The sequence below is a fragment of the Colletotrichum spaethianum genome (genome assembly GCF_022836535.1).
Source record: "Colletotrichum spaethianum MAFF 239500 DNA, contig01, whole genome shotgun sequence".
Taxonomy (NCBI): domain Eukaryota; kingdom Fungi; phylum Ascomycota; class Sordariomycetes; order Glomerellales; family Glomerellaceae; genus Colletotrichum; species Colletotrichum spaethianum.
The window spans coordinates 107,615-127,486 of record NW_026054771.1 but is presented as its reverse complement, the minus strand read 5'-3'; the positions used below and the strand labels follow the sequence as shown (position 1 = coordinate 127,486).

The 19,872-nt window shown below is 49.2% G+C and overlaps 4 protein-coding genes across 4 annotated transcripts; 1 reads left to right on the top strand and 3 right to left on the bottom strand.

The window, feature by feature from the left end:
- Window positions 1-2,050: 2,050 nt before the first annotated feature.
- ColSpa_00029 (putative transporter) lies at window positions 2,051-3,768 on the bottom strand (the record flags this gene model as incomplete). The annotated part of the gene is made up of 4 exons (XM_049266241.1): window positions 2,051-2,533; window positions 2,587-2,712; window positions 2,766-3,496; window positions 3,561-3,768. 4 exons carry the CDS (start codon window positions 3,766-3,768, stop codon window positions 2,051-2,053), a joined length of 1,548 nt encoding a protein of 515 aa, XP_049122198.1.
- Window positions 3,769-6,239: 2,471 nt separating this feature from the next.
- Window positions 6,240-6,773, bottom strand: ColSpa_00028 (uncharacterized protein; the record flags this gene model as incomplete). The annotated part of the gene is made up of 1 exon (XM_049266240.1): window positions 6,240-6,773. One exon carries the CDS (start codon window positions 6,771-6,773, stop codon window positions 6,240-6,242), a length of 534 nt encoding a protein of 177 aa, XP_049122197.1.
- Window positions 6,774-8,532: 1,759 nt separating this feature from the next.
- ColSpa_00027 (galactose oxidase) lies at window positions 8,533-9,895 on the bottom strand (the record flags this gene model as incomplete). The annotated part of the gene is made up of 3 exons (XM_049266239.1): window positions 8,533-9,268; window positions 9,334-9,669; window positions 9,729-9,895. The coding sequence occupies 3 exons, from the start codon at window positions 9,893-9,895 to the stop codon at window positions 8,533-8,535; spliced, it is 1,239 nt and encodes a 412-aa protein (XP_049122196.1).
- Window positions 9,896-11,664: 1,769 nt separating this feature from the next.
- On the top strand, window positions 11,665-12,336 carry ColSpa_00026 (manganese peroxidase 1; the record flags this gene model as incomplete). Its single annotated transcript, XM_049266238.1, has 3 exons — window positions 11,665-11,752; window positions 11,835-12,207; window positions 12,267-12,336. 3 exons carry the CDS (start codon window positions 11,665-11,667, stop codon window positions 12,334-12,336), a joined length of 531 nt encoding a protein of 176 aa, XP_049122195.1.
- Window positions 12,337-19,872: the final 7,536 nt, after the last annotated feature.

The following is a 19,872-nucleotide window of genomic DNA, read 5'->3' as shown; positions in this document are numbered from 1 at the left end:
AGCAACTATCTTGTCTTCGTTGTCTGTAGCGCCACCTGGGGAATCACGAGCCAGGCGCGCGTTGAAGGGCGGTCGATCTTCCTCTCCACTGCGGCTTTGAGCCTCTGGCGGGTGTGCGTTCTGTCCTACGATGCTGTTCTTGACCAGCTCAATATGATTTTCTCGAAGGCCGTCCCCTTGTCCTCGTGCTGCTCAAGAACCCATCATCTGGGTTGAGAATGATATTCTCTAAGCGAGGTCCCATGAAAGCCCCCTATTTTGAGTGACATGCCTTAACTTAGTTTCAAAACTAGCAAATGCCACGCTGGAAAACTCAGTACTTCCAAGACAGTGCTGGCTTGGTTGGCAGAGATCAGCATCTAATTGCTTTTACGGTTGCGGATGGAGCACGGATGCCTCCATGCAACCACAACGAAATAAACGAAGACAGATCTCTTGATGCACGAGTATCTGGACTTGGCAGTTAGATCATTCCAGTGTGAGAAGAACTTTATGCAGCCAAGAAGTGATTACAAGCTAGGAGATACAGAAACAAGTCTATGCCATGTGGCTCCCATGATGATGGAAGGACGAGCTGCATGATCAGCTTATCAAACACTCCTCAGCTGTCCCCGCTAAGACTACAGTGAGGGAGTTAAGGTTTAGTATCCCGGGAGTCGGTTATACAGTCTAATGACTTTGGCCGTCGATCAGGGTCATCTCGGTAGTTAGGACACCGCCATGCAGCATGCTGGCTGTCTTTGGCTGCCTCGTCGTATGAACAGGGTTATGTCGCAGCGGGTCTAGTCAGACAACATGCCAGCCTACCTCTGAGTCCAGAGCCTTGGGCACAGGGGGGTGTACACAGGCCTGCGAAAAAGCTTGATCTCAAAGGTCCGGTTGATTTCGGAGTGCATATAACAGTCAACCACTTGCACACCTACCTTCCTATCATGACAGGATACTCCGACAACATCTCTATTTGAACCAAACTTGTACACAAACACGATCTTTTGAAAAGATATGGAATATTTTGACATTATGAACCACTTCAGTGACAAAAGTCTAAGGGCGCTCCCAGCATAACGAGGCTCAGTATTTATGTCGAACACTGGACGGAAGTTCGTTCCAGATCCAATACCTCCCAGGTAATTGAGCCAGCAAGTGTCGATGACTCTATCACCAAGTCGACGACTCAGCCTAATGCGAGAGTCTGGTTCCTGGAAGCTTGGAAACCGTGACGTTAGCCTGTGCACTTCCGCGTTCAAGACTGGGATCTCGCGCGTGGGAATAACCGTTTTTCATGGCTCCGGCGGCTAACCAAGGATCTCACCCGAGACTGCAGTCTAGGTGGACCTAATCCAGAGAATTTGGAGAAGAGGAGAAAGCGGGGCAGGGCCCATCCAGGCACGTCTGGATACTTGGTAAAGCAGGCCAGATCTTCGTGCTCGGTCATATTCCGAGTTGAAATAAAAGAGGAGACGCGGGGCGGTGTGGAGGAGACGACTCCAGAACTGCTCCGGAATCTTCCCCCAGGTATCCGTATTATTTCTTATGAGGAGGCGGGCTCTGGATACGCGGGATTGGCCGGGTGAAGAGTGGACATCATTGACATTGCGGTCGGTCTCGTAAGGTAAACGTGGCGGGGATTACGGAAGTACTGACATGGTGTTGGAGAGCCCATAGTCCGGCGTTTGTCACTGTTGTTCTCTTTTTCTCTCTCTATCATTTGTTGTCATTGTTTCAGTTGGGGAAATTTTCCCAATTCCTTTCCCCTTGTCATCCTGCCCCAATAGGAGATCATCGCCGTATTCCCATCAATGACGATGGGATAGTAACATCACGCAACTCATACTACTTACGGGCAAGCAAGTATACATGGACCAACGCTTGAAGGACCGAGTTCATTGTGGCATTAATCGATTCTACTCACATGATCATTGCTAGATCTTTCAACGCGCACGAGTCTCAAATTGTGCGGCTAGTAGGTATCTTTAATTACAAATGTAATACGCTCTTTTCATGGGTATCAAATAACCGCGGAATATCCATTATATATAATTCATAGCACTCAGACAAGGTATCTGAAGCCCTTGCCCATCATGCGAGCAGCCTCAATCTCGTCGCCATTAGTGACATCGGCGGTCTGGTGGGCAACGTCCCCGTGGACCTCCCAGGCGCGCTCGCCAGCCTCGAGCTTCTTGTTTAGGTTATCGAGGATGACCTTGAAGATGTAGCAACCGACGATGGTGGCGCCGAACATGGCGGTGACAATACCGTAACTCTTGCGGAATCCGTTGTCTGAGAGACTCCAAACGTAGGATCCGGCGATATTGCCCAGCTGGGAGAAGGCATTTATCATAGCGATCGCGACGGCACGCTTGGCAGGAGGACGAGGAAAGGAAGAGGATATCCAGGAGTAAAAGACAATAAAGCCGGCGTACGAGCTGGCCTGGAGGAAGAGGGCGACGTAGCGGGCGGCGACGTTCAGGGTTGACATGGAGATGACGAAACCGACGAGACCGACGCAGATGGGGCCGACAATGTGCCAGAACTGAAACAAGTTAGCATTACGTTCTTCAATTTCAGAGGCTTAGAGTAACTTACTCTCTCCTGCTGACGATCAGCATGCCAGGCGTTGATGAGGGAGACGATGCAGGAGAAGGCCCAGGGAGGCGAGCTCATGAGCAGAGTCGGGACATAGCTGAAGCCAAGAGTACCGGTGAGAGTGGGCTTGGAGAAAGTTAGCGAGGCCTGTTTTCAATATTTGGGATAGCAGTACTTACGAAGAAGGCGTTGAATGACAGGCCAACGACGTAAGCAGTAAAGGTAATCATCATAACGTAGATCTTGACATCCTTGACAGCCATGTACAATCCATCCATTGGGCCCATCTCATCCGAGTCAACATCAGCCTCACCGACATCTTCAGTCATACGAAGCTGCGCAACGTATAGCTCCTCCTCAGTAAAACCTTTGGAGTTGGTAGGGAGATCAGGAAGGATGAACGCGGCGGAGATGGCGACGGCCATGGTGATGGCACCCTCGATCCAGAAAAGCCAGCGCCAAGCAGCGTGGCCGAGGACACCCTGCATGTTGGATAGGACACCGGCACCAATCAAGGCTGAGAAGGCGTTGGAGATGAGGTTACCGCAGAACAGGATGGCGTTGCGGGTGCTGAGCTCGCGGCGGGTGTACCACTTGGATAGAATAAGCAGGGCACCGGGCAGGAAGGCGGCCTCGACAAAACCAAGGCAGAAACGCGTAGCGACCATGCCACCGAAGTTGGTGGTGACGCCGGACAGGGTTGAGATGAGACCCCAGACCAGCATAGCAGCGGAGATGTACCAAGACGGACGTGAGATCTTGTTGATGACCATGTTGGAAGGGACCTGCATGAGAATGTAGCCGACATACAGAATACTCAAGCAAGTGGCGTATTGGGTGTTGTTCAAGTTGAGGTCACTTTGCAGACCGCGAAGACGGGCGGCTGCGATGTTGTTTCTGTCGAGGTAGTCTGTAGTTTCTCGTGTTAGTGCATCGGCCGAGCGCAGCAAGGGCGCGAGTGAGCGAAGGCATACTCATGATGTAGATGAGCACGAATAGCGAGCATCGCGTGTCAATCTTGCGTTTCAAGCTCTTCTCAACAGCCACGCGACGCTCTGGACTCATGGTCCGCGGCGCGTTAGGATCCGCAGGAACCTGGTTCTCGACATTGTCAACGTCGGCGCCCTTGCTGTCGAGACCCTGTGTGATTTTCATCTGGTCGTTGAGCTGCGCGGAGTCCATCTTTGCGGTCGTGTCTTGTCGGCTCTCTTGCACAACTACGAGATGGTTGAGAGCTTGAGCTGCGAGACAGGGAGAATGGAGAAGAAAATCAGAGGACGTCTGGATTGTCTCGAGATAGACTCTGGGAGAATTCACAAATGGTGGGAAGTCAAAAGTTATAAAGGGTGGCGGCACGCTTCGGTCAAGTCCCGTGGTTCCCGCGGGGGGAAACAATTAACCACCCCCCTCTCCCAACAACCATTTTTTTATGTGGGGTGAGACCTGATGCACCACATATCGAACAATTCCTACTGCGTGCGCGAGCGTGAGAAGTAAGGGTTTGAGTAAGCCGGGATCCGGAATGAAAGGCTCCAGTCTGTTGCAGTCCTCGTCCGACCCAAGTACGCGACCAACAACAGTTGAGGATTCGCACCTGCAATGGAGCTTCTTCGGCCCCATCAGGATGACGTGGGGAACAAGCCCGCTTATCCACGGGGAAGCAGGACGGGGTTAATCGGGGGTCGGGGTAGAGGAAAAGAGACCTCGAGACCTGTGGTTAGACAAGGCACGGAGCAGTTCAAGCTTGTGCTTGCATCCGCGGCGGGGAACGTCACCTTGCATCCCGGGGGCGATAAACCATCGAACCAGTTTCCGTTGCCCCATTGCCCCAGAGTCGGGGTTTGAAACGACACTGATCGGTCATCGGAGTCCTGGAGGGCCCCTTGACTTCCCAAGTTCAAACTTCCCCGAGGGGATCCCGCAATTCCTGTTAAGACTGAGGAGAAAAACACGCACTACTGGGACAGATGGGGAGAATTTGTCGGTTGGGGATAGGACCAGTGTTTTGACCGGAGTGATCCCACTAGCTGAGCGCCAATCCGCGTCAAGTGCCGGATGGGATCCGTCGTCTTGCATCTAGGTAGTCGCGATGAAAAAGACTCAAGCATCTTTTGTCTCCGCAGGCTTGTGGTGTGGGAACCGGGACAAAAAAACTATAGAGGCCAGCGTGGGGTAGCCAGCCATCCAATAAGCTTCTTACCGAATAGGCGAGGCTTGTCTCATTGGGGATAAGATCAACGGCGCTCATCTCCCAAACCGGGACGTGTCGCCGACATAGGACGGCTTTGACCAACCGCAAGGCGCGGAGTCTTGCGGAGTTTAAACAACTGTGACGTGAATGAACTCGTTTCGAAATCTCCTGCCTTTCCCGAGGATTATCTTCCTAGAGACCGCTGGCCAAGACCAACTGTGCCTACAGGAACGCCAGTAACCACCAGCTCACGTGGCTGTACCATCCTACACACTCTGGGGCGGATGACGTTTCTGTATAGACTTCCGTGACACCACAAAACGTGGCTTTCGACCGATTGCTTGGTTGAGATGCTCGGCGCAGCATCCGGCCATACCGTCTTGCTGGCGTCAGATTTTATGCATATCTTGCATGCCAAGAGTCCGACGTCGCCCAAGGGCTGCGACGAAGTGGACATTGCGCCAAGTTCAGAGTCATTTGAAGACGTCTGTACGTATGGGCTAAAGACATGAAAATCCATGTTCGCCATGCTTGGCGTCCCGCTGTGAGTTTTTTCATCGTAAGGGCCATCCTCACGCTTATAAATCCGCCTGCTTCCTCCAAGAACCTTTAGGCTTGGGTAGGCCTGCTTCTCAGAGCAAGTCAGCCATTGACGCCAGGCCTCTTACTGCATCTGGTCTTCATCCGGACTCTGGTTGGTGGCTTTAGGGTCCGATATAGTTTGGGTCACAACCTTAGACGGTTGCCACGCCGGGGAATACGCCTATGCGGCGGACAGAACTCCTCTTATGATCTATCAAAGAGGCCGTATTCCCCTCTCAACTTGTGTTGCGAGAGGGCTCAGTAAGTACTATTTATGAAGATCTAGAGGCGGGCATCATCAACTTTTGCGAACACATGACCAACGAACTTGCGCAGCAGGAGATGTATCGTTTGTGGAAGTATTCACAAACTACTAGGAGCTAACAAGACATACATCGGTTCCCCAAGCCATGGACCATAAAAGCTCGAGCATGCCCTACATTCAAAGCCGGGTCAAGAACCTTGCTGTTGCAAAACCGCGTCCTCTCTTATCAATCTACAAACGTTTCGAGAAGCGAGAAGTACTTCTAGAGGTCAAGTCCAGCAGGTGTTTCAATCACGGATCACTCTTGCCGAGAAGAAACCGCCAGTTGTGTTCGGTGAAGTGTGCATAGTGGTTTAACGGACGTCCTTGTGTGGTATTCAGGGATCGACGATGCCCATAGCCTTTATTTTCTCGTGCCTCTGAATGATTCGAAAGGGTCCCTTCATATCATAACCGTGGTGCAACAAGATTAGGCCTTGGCTTTAAGGTGCATCATATTGAAGGTTGACAGATAGGATGTCATCCCGACTTCGTCAGACTTCAGCAACGTCGTGCACAGGAGACCGGCGAAGCCATTCTAGATGCTCTCTGCCAACTTGACGGGGTAGGAGACTCTCATGACATCGTTGCTCCTGAGTCTCCGCTCATTAAGAGCTTCTCAGCGGCCGCTTCGTCATCTTCGTCGTCAGTGTCTTCGTCGTCGTCTCCTCCCATCAGGTCGATGACGAGGACTGATCCTGAGCTCAGAGTATCCAGTTGGAAACCTGCTTGTAAGACTTCAGGAGCATCGAATATGCAACCAGCTACATCGAGGCTTATGTCTGCGTCTTTCAACGCCAGGCAGACAAGGCGGAAATGATCATGATGCGCATCAACCGCATCTGCACCGTCCTTTTCTCCATCGAATATCAAGACGACGTTGCGGTGGCTGAAGCAGAAAGTGTCGTTGACCTCAGGACGAGCCGCATCTTTAAGCGCTGCCGCGAGTTTGGATGGCTCGGTCTGAGTGTTAGCCGTGAGTCGTGTAAAGATGCGACCCTTCAGCAGGGCCTCTGCCGTGCTCGGTTTCGCGGGGGAGAAGATGGTGACGTTAGGAGGTAACGCTGGGGCGCTAGAGACTTGCGCGGTTGACGAGCCTTTCGCGTTCATATTGTGGGTTGAAGATGTTTTCTTACAATCCTGATGAGTGACAGTTCAGCTTCCAGAATTCATGGTTGGCACTCCGAGGCGCAAAGTTTTTGTGCTGACTAACACATCGGTGGGGTTTTGCGGAGGTGATCGGGGCCGATGAGGCCCGAAATATGGTCGAGTGGGCCCCAACCACGCCGGGAAAGCACTGAAATGGTAGTTACTGTGATCATTGAGGCCATGGCCGTAAGTTTCAGTCTACTTTTCTCATTTGTTTTGAAGCCTCGCCTTATCATTCGCGAATCTCGAAATTCTGTTGCATGCAACAAGAGGCCTAGGTTTGAGATGGCGTTTAGACTGGCCTTTCGGTAGTCATCAGCGAATGATTGACACTCAGACGATAAGATACTACAATCTTCACGAGCAGAAGAGGCCATCACCCAGATTTCTTTCCGGTTCAGTGCTCATCGCTAGTATGTGAATCTGCTGGCATCAGCTCCGCAGCCATCCTCATTGCTGTCCTTGAAGCGAATCAAAACTGCAATGATTTTCCTTGTCAGCATGTCCTCTTGAGTCTAAGGCAGACTTGGCCTGCATGGTGATGCAAGAAGGGTCCCAAGTAGCTCGGGGTCCGCTGATCCGGCTGATTGAGCAATCGCGATTGGACTGCGCCGTAGGGAGTAAACCCAAGCTTTATGAAGTTCCCACCACTACACTTCGAAAATCTTCTCGTGGAGCGTCATCCAAAGTGGCGCATGATGGCCTAATTCATTCAATGGAGGAAGTTTGGCTACATGCGAGTGAGTTTGATTGTGAACACGAACACCATTGGCGATGGCGATGGTTGATCTTCAATCTGCTGATATTCGGAACTGAACGTGCCTTTTGCGAATATGGCAATGATGGTCACGATAGCCTCATCGAGATGAGCTTGTATGACGTGGATTTATACTACTCTCATTCATCCAAGGTCGAATATATGGCATTTGTGCAAGACGAAACTCAAGGTCGAGGTCTATATAAGCTACCCGAGGCTCCCCTTCGAAAAATGCTGTTACTCTTCACAGCAAACCAAACAGACAACACGCACATCAAACACGCAACCATTTATTTTGGCAAATACCGTAACTCCACATCGTTTTCTCAATTCGACGAAAATAATGGCTCCCAAGTGAGTTTCCCGACTAGAAGAAAACCTTCGAGAGTCCGGGAACAGCCTAATTAACACGAACTCAACCGTCGAAGCTCCAACAGACGTTTCTCATTCACTCTCTCGCCAGCTTCTAAAGCTACGAAGCGTGTGATGGCACAACGAACCGATAATCGTCGCTCCTTTGATTCCCAAGCTAGTTCATCCACGCTTGGCGCTATGCCTGTCGTCGAAGTCGAAAGCTATTTGACAGCCCCGGCAGCCTGTTGGTCGACCGCGAATCGAATCTAGATCCTTTGTGGCATGGATCCCCCTCGCAATGTCATATAAGTAGAGAATGATATCTATTTGCGTTGTAGGAATCAGGTCGCAGCGATACTCTCGTTCTGATTTTCAGTTTAGTGAATACCCTGATCGGAAAGGACGTGCTTTGGATGATGTTTTAATAAAAGCTCATGTCAAATAACAAAACACAAACAATATCATAAATGTATCAAGAAAATGCCATTAAGAAGATATCGTATTGAGAATCACATGGTTTGTGAGGCGGTGTAGCATGTCGCAGAAGATATAACAACCTGGCGCTCCCCATCCAACTAATTGATTGCGAGTTCAAACGCCACTCCAACTTCAGAGAGATACTTTGAAGAACCTGGCAACACAGGGTACTCCAGCCTCATTCATAGAAAAAAGCATATAGTACCCAGGGACTGCGACCCCGTAGTCATTAGGGACATTGACAGTAAACTCTTTGCCATCTCCACTATCTTGTCCCTCCAGGGGAATCCGTCGCTGATCCGTGTTAACTGTGTGCGTAGTGGCGCTGACTCGAATCATGCTAAATTTGTAGGTGCCGGCATCCTGCATGGTGATAGTGATCGGAGCTCCTGCCTTTACAGTGGTTTCTGACAGGCTTTGGATCACTGGTCGCTGGGCTGGAGTCTTCCCATCGGCCTGGAACAGGTATGGCGGTGACCAGAACTGTCCGTCAAAATGGTTCTCCTTGCAGTTCGCGCCACAAAGACCGCCCCCGCCGGACCAGATCGTAGCATCCGCCATCAAAAGCGCTGTGGAGTGGTAGTTACGCGGGACGGTATGCGGCGTCGTGGGAGTAAAGTTGCCTGTCGCTGGGTCAAACAGCTCTGGGGTGAGTTGGGGAGTGTTATCTGAAAAGAGTTGCATTTGTTGCATTCCACCAACGATCCAAATTTTGCCGTCGGGCAACACAACGGCGTTGGAAAAGCCGCGGTTATACTTGCCATTCTGTAGCTTTTGTACCTGCACGGCCTGTCCGGGCTCGCCAAGAGTCAGGATATGGGCGTTGCTGCTCGACGTAACGCCGGTATAAGCCTTGCCACCACCATAACTATGGACACGAGTTAGATCCACCGAAACAGAACAAGGGGCGAGTTGAGCTGTTCCATGGCTTACGTGAAGATTTTCCCTGCCACCGCGTCGTACATCACAGAGACGCCGCACATAGAATCGTCATCAATACCTCGCAAACCGGCGGGCGTGTTTGCGCCGGTACCCTTGGTATCGTACCAGTTCATCTGCTTGGCGGGGCCGGCTTGAAGAACGTATCCATTCTTCCATGACCACAACCAAGCGTGGCTGTCGGGGAACATACCCCTCTGCATAACCAGCGGTTTAACAGGGCATCCGGCCAGCTTCGTCCAAGTGTTGGCTTTGGGATCATAGATCTCGCCATCTCGTTTGCCCGCTCCGGAAAAGGAGCCACCAATCACGAATATCTTACCTTCAGAACTTATAAAGGTTATCATCAGTGTCTCTTCCAATCCTGAATGGGCGCTGCGTAATCTTACGTTGTACAACTCGATTGGTACCCCCTTGAAATTTGCATGTTGGATAACGGCGTCCATGAAGAGGACTCGCCCTTTTTAAAGTCAAGGACGCTAGTTTTTGAGGCGCTGGAGCCTCCCGTTACTATGATGCGTCCATCTGCATCCATAGATGTGCCGGGACAGAACATGTCGTGCTGTGTGTTCTATGCCATAAATCTGTATTAGGATATTGGGTTTTTCTTGAGCGATACGTAGATCTGTAAACTGACCAGCTCAGAGAGAGCTGGTGAAAGGTACTACTAATGTTACTTACCTGGATAAGTGCATCGCTAATCTTGCCAGTTTTAACGTCATAAGTTGATGTGTAGGTTTTTCCATTGCCGGCGGTTGTCCAGCGATTACTATTAGATATTCGATGTCAGAGTTTTATCTCTTTTGCCGTCGACGAAGCATTCCATAACGCCAAATTTCAATTATGGGACATGAGGAAGAAGGGATTGTCTTACGGCCAACCACTGGACCAAACTAGCAGGTTACCCGTCTCGGGCAACAATGCCACAGAGACAGGCACCACCGGAAACTTGACCATGGGCCCCCATTGTCCGAAGTTCTGCGCTTCCGAGGCTGCGGCAAATGCGAGTAGCGCTGCAGGCAAGTTGCGGAGCGCGGAGTAAAACGTAACCATAATGAAAAGGTTCTTGTAATTGAAAACGAGTGATTTACTATAAAGTGTCGGCAGCGGCTGATGATGATCACTCAACAGAGGTATGGGGCGAGTAAACGTACTCGTTCTTATAAGCTACCCCTATGATTGTTCTCCAGAATGTCCACCTGGTGTGAAGGGGCACTTCCTCTTGGCTTCCTTCAAGTGCAAGAGCTATATGTTTCAGGCAGCTCTTGAAGCACAAACTCAATTTTTAACGTCAATCAAGCTACGGTGATTCGACAAGTTTGATAGATCGTTTGGATATGACTGGAGACCTGGAAAGGTTCTAGCCGTCATGTTCCGGTAGGTGGTAGGCAGGACGCGGCGCGGAGTCTAAAACGCGAGGCAAATACCGTTGCGACTTGGAGTGGCTCTCAACTTTCCCCTGAGCTAAGTATGGTGCTGTGACTATTTTTGTGTCATGCTTTACTTTTCGATTGAAGACTAGGGCCACAACACAGGATTTGGTCTCTTGGCGCCAGGAGGGGCTAGCCATTGTAGCGCGCCATTCGCCATTGTTCACCTAAGGTAGAGCCGTGCGTAAATTGACAGTCCTATGCTAGGCCTTCATGGACCCTTACCGCAAAGGGAAGCCGCTCACTGTAACGTTTGCTGTCATCGTATGCCTTTAAGCCTTCAGCGTTCAAGTAGTCACCTCATCCTCATTGATCACTGTTTCGGTCAGAGACACTGCTTAGTGTTTACTTGGCAGTAGTTTAGCACAACCGCCCAGAGAGTTCTTAGCCCTGAAGTAAAGAGTAGCGCGCTGTCCCATGTGTCCGAGCACATGCAAGAGGGCGCTAGGTGTGCTGACCTTTGCGCTTATTTTACCTACCATCGACAAAGTTGTAAAAAGAATGCCAAATACAGTCTCGGGATTTTTGCTGAAAATCTCGGGCAGTGAGCTGTAGTAGAACATGGTCATTATTAAAACCCTCGCATTCCTTCTCTCCAATGACCATCTAAGACTTATCACATTCCCACTTCATCACCATCGGTATCACTAGCACTATGTCATTTTTTCAAAAAGTCACCGTTATACTTGCAGTTCTTCTATTGGTTGCCACAAGATGCAATGCAAGATCCTGCCCCTCAGTCTGGACTAAGGTCGCAGCAGACCTGAAAGGTTCCTTTGCAGGCTGCCCTAGCGAGGCGAGACAGGCAATGCGCGCCGCGTTCCATGATTGTTTTCCAGGATCTTGCGACGGTTCTTTGATCCTGGCTAACGAATGCTTCGACAGAGAAGAAAACATGCAGATTCAGCCCATTTGCGACATACTGAGCCAAAAGGCCGTCGCCTATAATGTCAGCACCGCCGACATGATACAAGCGGCAGCAGGTTAGTGGCGTAATTGTAGCCACTTGAAATAAGAGTGTGCATTGAAATTTGCTAACGCAAAACATAGCATTTGGTGTTGCAGCCTGTGGTGGACCCAAAATTCACTTCCTTGTGGGGAGAAAGGATTCCGCTGTACCCAGCGCCGAGGGCGTCTTGCCCACACAAGACTCCGACGCAGCATCTCAGATCAATGCCTTCAAGAAAAAGGGGTTCACGGCTACAGATCTCGTGGCCCTTGTGGGAGCGCATAGCGCGGGACAGAGTGTACAGGAGCTGTCCTTCGATTCGACTCCTGACAAGCTGGACAGCACCGTCTATTACCCACAGACGCTAGAGGAGACGACGCCAACATCCCTAGGCAGCGATGTTGCTCTCGGAAACGCCAGGGAGACCAAAAACATATGGAAGGGCTTTGGGGCAAGCCAGGCACGTTGGAATTCTGCATTCAAGCTAGCGTAAGTGTTTGGCCACTTCCTTGGACTACCTCTAACGTCTACGCTAACCTTATGGGCAGTATGGGGAAGATGAGCATCATGGGAACTGACCTGGGGACACTTGCAGACTGCTCAAAGTTGGTGACCTAAGTGTTAAAGTAAAAAATATCTATGTTACGTGTTAAGATAACGACAAAGACCGTCCACGTATTGCGCCTACCAAGTGATACTCTAAGAATATTCGGATACGATTTGTTGGATCTGTTAAAAAAGATATGGACACGCTGACGGATTTCAAAGCGAGACCCATACGGCATTCTTTCCTTTAACTTTCTCATATGTGGATGAAGAAGAGTTCCGGCCAAGGCTTCGTGTGTAAGCCGCTAGATGTATGATTACATCTCAGCAACAGTAACAAAGTCTGAGGCTTCAAGCGCCCTTTGATCCAAGATCCTTCCCATGTGAGTCTTGTCTGTTGACTGGCAATTCCTCCTTATCTTCATCATGAGAATTCGGATAAACTGACGTAGATCTGAAGCTTCAGTATCAGTAATTTCTGTATAACACTCGTGATGGTCTGACTCAGAGTTCTCTTGATCAGTAGATCGTAGGCCTAAGAAGCGACTAATGCTTATGTACTTGTCCATAGATTTCATGTATAACTGGCCGGAGAACAAATTAAGCTCATTCTCGAAATTATCTGGCAGAAATCTTGTTGAAGGCTGAATTGGTATTGTGTAAAGGTCCAAGGTGTCCAATGGGCGGTATCCTATGTTTGGACGTGGAGCGTAGAGAAGGAGAGAAACAACTTTGGACTTCTCTATCGCTGGAAAAAGCTCTTGCGCCTCATAGGGACTGACGATTATGGCTGTTTCAACGGAACTTGCGCTTGATGGGCTCGTCAGGATCCATTGTACTGGTCTCTGAAACAGGTCTGATGTGTAGTCTCTGCCCAGTGAGACGATAGTCCGGGTAAAGTCTGCTGTGACTAGGAGAACGGGAGGAAACCTAGTCACGTCATAATGCCGGGCAGCGCTGGTGTCAGCAAGCGCTTGAAAAGCGAACAGTAAGGCGGGAGATCGGGTCGGAGGAACGCCTCGAGAAACAAATGTTCGAACATCGGGATGTACGAGGTGATTGGCAGGGGTTGCTGCAGGAGGCTTTTGCACTTGCCGTTCCTGTTCGACCTCCAGTGATAACTCTCGCTCTTGTTCCTCGCGGAAAGTCGTCGACTCTAGGTTAAGCCCTCCGAACTGTAGCAGTCTTTGTGTAATGCCGTCAAATTCATGTTCGCTGTTCAAGCCAATTTGGGAAGTGTCGGGCTGGCACTCTGGCTTGTGTCTCGTCTCAATAGATTATGCCTCTTCTTCGAAGAACTTCTCAGCCTGTTCGTCGCTCATCTAGGTCACCTCGTCGATGCGAGCCTCACACCGGAGGGCCGCATGACGGTGGTAACGGCGACCTTGGTTTGCCCATAGCCATATACCTCGCTAGAGGTCCGCGAAAGTCCCTGAGATGGACCACTCCAATACATGCGCTATCGTGATGTTGTTGCCCATGGTATGCGATCGTGATGCAATCTTTTGTCGGATTTCATCGGGGACACAAAAGACCACTGACTGACCCTTCCCGAGTTTCCGCATTCGCATGCACGCTTAAGCATGTGTTTAGCAAAATTTTACAAGAAAGGTATTAGTAAACTTACCCTGAATCAATCTGTCTTTGGTCAAGTTAGCCCCCAGTGTTACAGCCACACAATAGCTTTCAGGAAGCTTGAGATCTGTTCCACTTGTGTGCGCCTCGTCTAAGAACACCAAGCAAACATCGGCCTGGTTAGCAAATAAGGACGTCTGAAAGCTCTCAAACCGACCTCCGCAGTCAACAACACAGATTTGATCGTTTTCGTCACAGAAGATGACAACTTGCGTCGTTTCCTGGCCGTCCATAATCTCAAGCCACCGCTTCGCGACTCCAAAGTTGTCAAGCTCCAGAATCTGGGCACCGACATCAAGAATCACACGGACTAGTGGGTCCAACCGTACAACCATTTCCAACAGAGCCTCAGCATCTGAATTGGTGCCTCTTTGGGCCACAGGCATCAAAACAACAGAGTTCTCCTTTTGAAGTAGGTACTCCAAAACCAGGGCATCAGTAAAATTTTGTTCTAAGAGATCAAGTTATGTAACACTTAAAGGCAAAAAGACTCGAGAGTCGTTAGTGCCACTAAAACCAATGGTTACGTTCTTTTTCTGCACCCCAATATCCCAGCCAGAGGCCAGAAGCTTATATGGGAACTCCTTCGTTTCCTTAGGAAAAACAATATCTTAAAGAAAATAGTCAATAGTAGCTTTGGAGTAACAAATATAAGGAAATACTTTTTCAATGCACTGTAAGCGATCCTCGAGATTGATGCCCGACAGTTGTTGGAACGCGACGGGAAGGCGGTCGCTGCCTTGCACCCAGACGAAATACTCCATGTCGGCTTGGTCCAATCACACAAGGTGCTCAAAACTGAGGAAAATCTCAGAGTCATCTAATCCACCAAAATAATAACTCAAAGAAGTCAAAATTATAATCACGTCTAGGTAGCTGAATTCGGATCAGGCGCTTAGGTTAACCTTTGCTCGGTAAGGTACCGCAAGCCGCGTTCTGGGTCATCGTTAGGGATCTAGTCCATAATCCACCCTCCATCGCTTCTGACAGAAAACAAAGCTAAGAATACGGCAAGCAATAAGCCCTCGCAAAAGCAACAACATATCTTTCTTCAAGGTAGAACAGAGTTTGGAGTTCTCAACCGCATCAATCTCAGATTGGGACAGATTAGTCTTAGAGGTGTAAGTGAACACATATTCCCCCACGGTCTTGTTGCAAAGCTTGGAAAGCAGATTCGACAGTTGGTAGTCTTCTTTCTGGCACTTTCTAAATGATTCAAAGTCAAGAATCCAAGCTTCACTCGTAATAGAAGGCGGCAGAGAGTTCCTGAAGATGGCGTCTTCGCTGACAAAACGTGGTCTAAGGAACTGTGCAGCTTCCACCGTCGCCAACAGAGGCTTCGGCAGGGCTTTCGTGTTGATCACAGATGGCATAGAGCCGGTGATATCTCGAATATAAGTCTTTAATTGAAGGTTATCATACCATGTCCCGAACAGCGCTTCGGTTTCAGGTACTATGTCGTCAAGCTTGACATAATTGTGCCACAAGGGCGTGTCGGAATGATTGGGCGGAATCTTGGGAATCCGGCACGGCCACTGGGACTCAAGAGCATTGAGAAGACTGTCTATCGCCCTGTTGCTGTTATTCTGGAACAGCCTTTGTCGGCGTCGATTGAAAGAACGATCGGATTCTGCTTTTTCTTGCTCCAAAGCAGCTTCAGGGCTTTCAGCGAAAGTTGCGGAGCCCTGCTCGAGACACCGACGAATTTCCGTTGCGCTGAAGTAGCCTCCATGCCTTAGATCAAATGGTCTCCCACTGGCGCCGAAATTCTCGCAACGTTCTCGCACGTCTGGAAGCAAGCAAACGTCTGAAGTATAGCCATGTCTAATTTCTCTGTGAAGGCTAGCGTTGCCAGCCAAATCATTAAACGATATTTGTCGACTGAGGTTTTCAAAATTTTCTGTAATCTAATCTAATTGGATTTGATGAAAGCTGAAGAATTCAACAAGAATTCGGCGTTATATGTAATATCTCGGGTAGGGATGGCATAATGACGACCAAAAACTGGAGGGCTGTTGCTCAAAAACATCCATAGACGATTATCCATATTCTTTGGTAAGGGCTCAAATAAAACTGGCTCCTCGCAGAAAATCATACGCGCCAATGCAAAAGCCCGAGAACTGTGTGAAGACTTGGCTCGATCTCTTGCGGCATAAACCACGTCGTGATCCAGGCTGTAACTCTCAGCCCCGAAGTCAGATACTCGGAACATTGCTGACCGGATACTGTCTCGTTTAAGTAGAGAGGAGTCCACTCGGTCCAGTTTTGGTGGACTGACGTATAAGTGCGGGTGGTAGAACTTCGACCTCTCATTCTGTTCGAAAATGGACCTTACATGCTCATGAAATGAGCCATGTTGAGCCGTGAAATTCAACTGTGAGGACCAAATGACTGTCTGCATGACGCGCTCGTTGGCAGGATAGCAGCTTTGACCTGGTGTAAGTTGAGTAAGCTGGCCTAGGAGCTCTATGTTGTCTTACGTCAAGACGTTGGAAGATCTGACTGGGGCCAAGTTAAGTATTGACAGAGCTTGCTCCGTACCGGTTTTCTTCGTAAGAGGGTCCGGGATTACAAAAGACGTCAAACCATGCAGGTAGCTGAGGAAAAGGTTGCTCTGCATACTACCGTTACTGGCGAGTCTTGCCAGCTTCTCGTCTACTTTGTAGACATGCACTCTTAGGGTGTTAACTTTGGTGATGTTGACTTTTACCTAGCTCTTCGACATCGCAAAAGATACCCGACCCTCTAGCACAATTACCTTGCGACATGCAGGGATGATGGAGTCGCAAGGCTGTTCGGCTTTCAAAACCAGTTTGTCTTTCAGACCAACCAATGTGCCAACAGACTGATTTAAATCAACCAACGTACCGCAGTACTACCTTAAGTGAATCGAGGAATGCCCAGGAATGTGACTAAACTCAAGCAGAGCTCGAGGCAGTTCTATAGAGACTGACGGGTTCGACTTTCTGTAAACTAAGTGGATCCAATAAGGGTCTTCGTGCAGCCGAAAAATCTCAGATATAGCCTTTGCAGATCGACTCCGCACATTGATGAGAGTGAAATCATCTCGAACAAGTGACCAGTCGCTGCTGGATACGTCTTTCAATAGTCTCCAATGCGACCACTCGTGTTTCCACGGAGCATTGCTGTCCCAAAACTCAACGCACTTCTTTTAATAGTTCCACCAGTGAACATGTTCATCAACAAACTTTGTTGGTAAATTGCCTCTCAAACATCGCTTAGGTACCAATTTGTAGTCAAGTTCGTTGTCCGATGCCTGCATCAAAAGATCCGATTCAGACTCCCCGGAACTCCGGCCGATATAAGTGAATATTATACCCTGCGTATCGTTCCTTAGATGAGAACTACATCCCTGGGACCGGAGTCGGCATTGTTTCAAGGGATAAGTGACCAAAAAGGCACTGATAAGATGTATGCTTGAGATACTCTTGCGGCAGATGATCCAAAGTAATACCATTGGCCAAAAGTCCTCCTGTAAGGAGATTGAAATGCACCACCATCAGTGAAGCAGTAGTGCTCGTTAACCAGGTTTTTTGTGTCTTTGAGACTTCCACAGACGGCTGGGCTCATATACAGGCCGAGACACAGAGATTGCGTTGTCAAGTGCGGAGCTGCCCCCAGACAATATCCTCCCTCCAAGGAAACTGTAATGCAGGTAGGAAGTCCTTTGCCAGCGAGAATGAAGGTGCTGGATAGACGCACTGAGAGATTCCAACAGAGTCTGAGTGCTCTCTTGAATGGCGATTGAACATTGGAAAAAGACTGAGACACTTGACTCGTCGAAGAAGACAGAATCCTGGAAGGGTTCCTCCACATTGAAAGTGTCCGCACAAATCAGGTAAGCCTGCAGAGCCTTACGCTGAAACTCTAGCTTCTCGGTGTCGTCGGCCGATTTCTGGACCCTGCGTCTCAGGCTATGGGCCCAGAAAATGGTGACTTTTCTTGACTTGGACAAGAAGCGGAGGCACCGCTGCTGAATATCAGAAGAATGAGTGAGGGAAAGAAGACGCCGGGACAAGGTCGTGAAAGTTTCCAGTGCAGCCGATGACTGCCAATTTTCCTTCAAATGTTTCATTGTTTTGAAAAGACCTTCTAACATTCTTAAAGCGAGGCTTTCGTCTTCGCAGATCTTGTGTCCACTTCGAAGCGCACACTTGCCCGGAGGCTCTGCTTGATAGGCGCATTACTGAATGACAAGGCCTGTCTATCTTTTTTTAAAATCTATTGAAGGGGAGAATAACTGAAACAAAATGTTCTTCCATTGAAGTCTGTAGCCGACCGGAACTGAGGCAAGGGCCTTATATTCCTCGATTGTCAAGTCGTCAGGACATTGATGTAGCGTGGCTAACACAGTATTTGGTTAAGGGCCGCTAGGGCTGGATGAAGGGCGGAAAAGAAATTGCTGAATGGCCTTTGACGCCGAAGGCAACCGGTAAGTGCACTTTCAGGGGACCGTATCTGTAGATCCGAAAGCAGTCAAGAAACAGCCTTGGCGACCCTCGTAGTATCTGTAATTCAGCCCATTATCAAGGCAAACTGTGTGTTCTATAGCCGTTGCAACAGAAACCGTTTTACGATGTGTGACAATGTGAGGCTTGTCTTGTGTGAGAAGACCAACGTGTTGTGGACATACACTGGGTCTAAAACACCGAGAGAGACCTTGGTAGTCTTTCAAAGGAAAGTGTGAGCGGGACTTTTCTTGCCGACCAAAACTGGCTTTCAGAACTTCTAACAGAATGTATACAGTGACTTCGCGCCAGTGCCTGAACGCTTCTGGGAGTGAAAGTTCGAAAACCGTTGACTTTAATTCGGTGAGGTTCTTTGGAAGCGGCCACTCGTGAATTGTTATAAATAAATTATTGGCATTTATCAGAAGCGAACACCGCGTGCACCAGCTGCTATGGGTTTCGAAACAGATACCCTTCTTGTCGATAGTTGTATGATAATCGCAAGAACTTGCATGATACCTCTGCATGAGGTCGTCGTAATTGGCTTTCGATTCTGCAATTCTCGCTTCTTGTTATCCCGATCTTGTGTGGCTTTCTTTTCAATCCTGTTTTTGAGAGACTGGTGTTCTAATGATTGATCAAAATAACGGACAGAGAAACACTCCGAAGAACCGTATGTTGTAAAGATGCTCGGAGCTACACTCTTCGACTTGCAATTCCGAAGCCGCTCTATCAGGTATAGTTCAGCGATATGCAACCTCCTCAACTGACTTTTGGTCGGAAGGATTAAATTCTCAAAAAGGCTTAAGGGGACCTCAGGGTCATAATCCTTAAGCAATGGATGAATGCGTATCGTAGCCTTGTCGCAGATGATCCAGAGTTCTAAAATAGTCAATAACATGATTGAGATTGATTCTGGGTTGTCGGCATAGAACGAGCGGGCAGTATTGTGGTAACTTTCGACGAGATTCCGGATCTGAGAACTAATGCTGATGGTTCCTCCATCGGACTGTCCTGCAAACCATGTCTGCGAATGATTGCTAACCCAGGCCTCGAAGACTGCCAAGTGTATAGACAAGTGCTCCCTGTCAGGCATATCTAGCTTTGATGGCAGTACAGACGACTTGTATTTTGTCATCATCCATGAGGGACTGAAGGCAAAGTCTGCAGCTTTGGAATGTCGCTCGGCCAGCGATGCCAGGAAGTCGTCGAGCTCAGGAAGGTGCGCGATTGAATCCTTGTCAAAGTCTAATGTCTTCAGGCTGTTAAGCTTTGAGCCAAGACCAGGTGAATCCTTAAGCTGAATATTGGACCAGCGCTTTGACAGGAATTCGTCCGCTTGGCACATAGCCTGGCGGACATGGTCGATAGTGGCAGGAGCAGGCTCGACTGTAAGCTTAAGTAACCGTCTGGCAAGTTTTGCGACCATCGTAAGAATCAAATCCGATTGGGGTTTAAGGACTAGACCACGAAGGAGGATCTCGGCCACTAGAAAGACCATGAA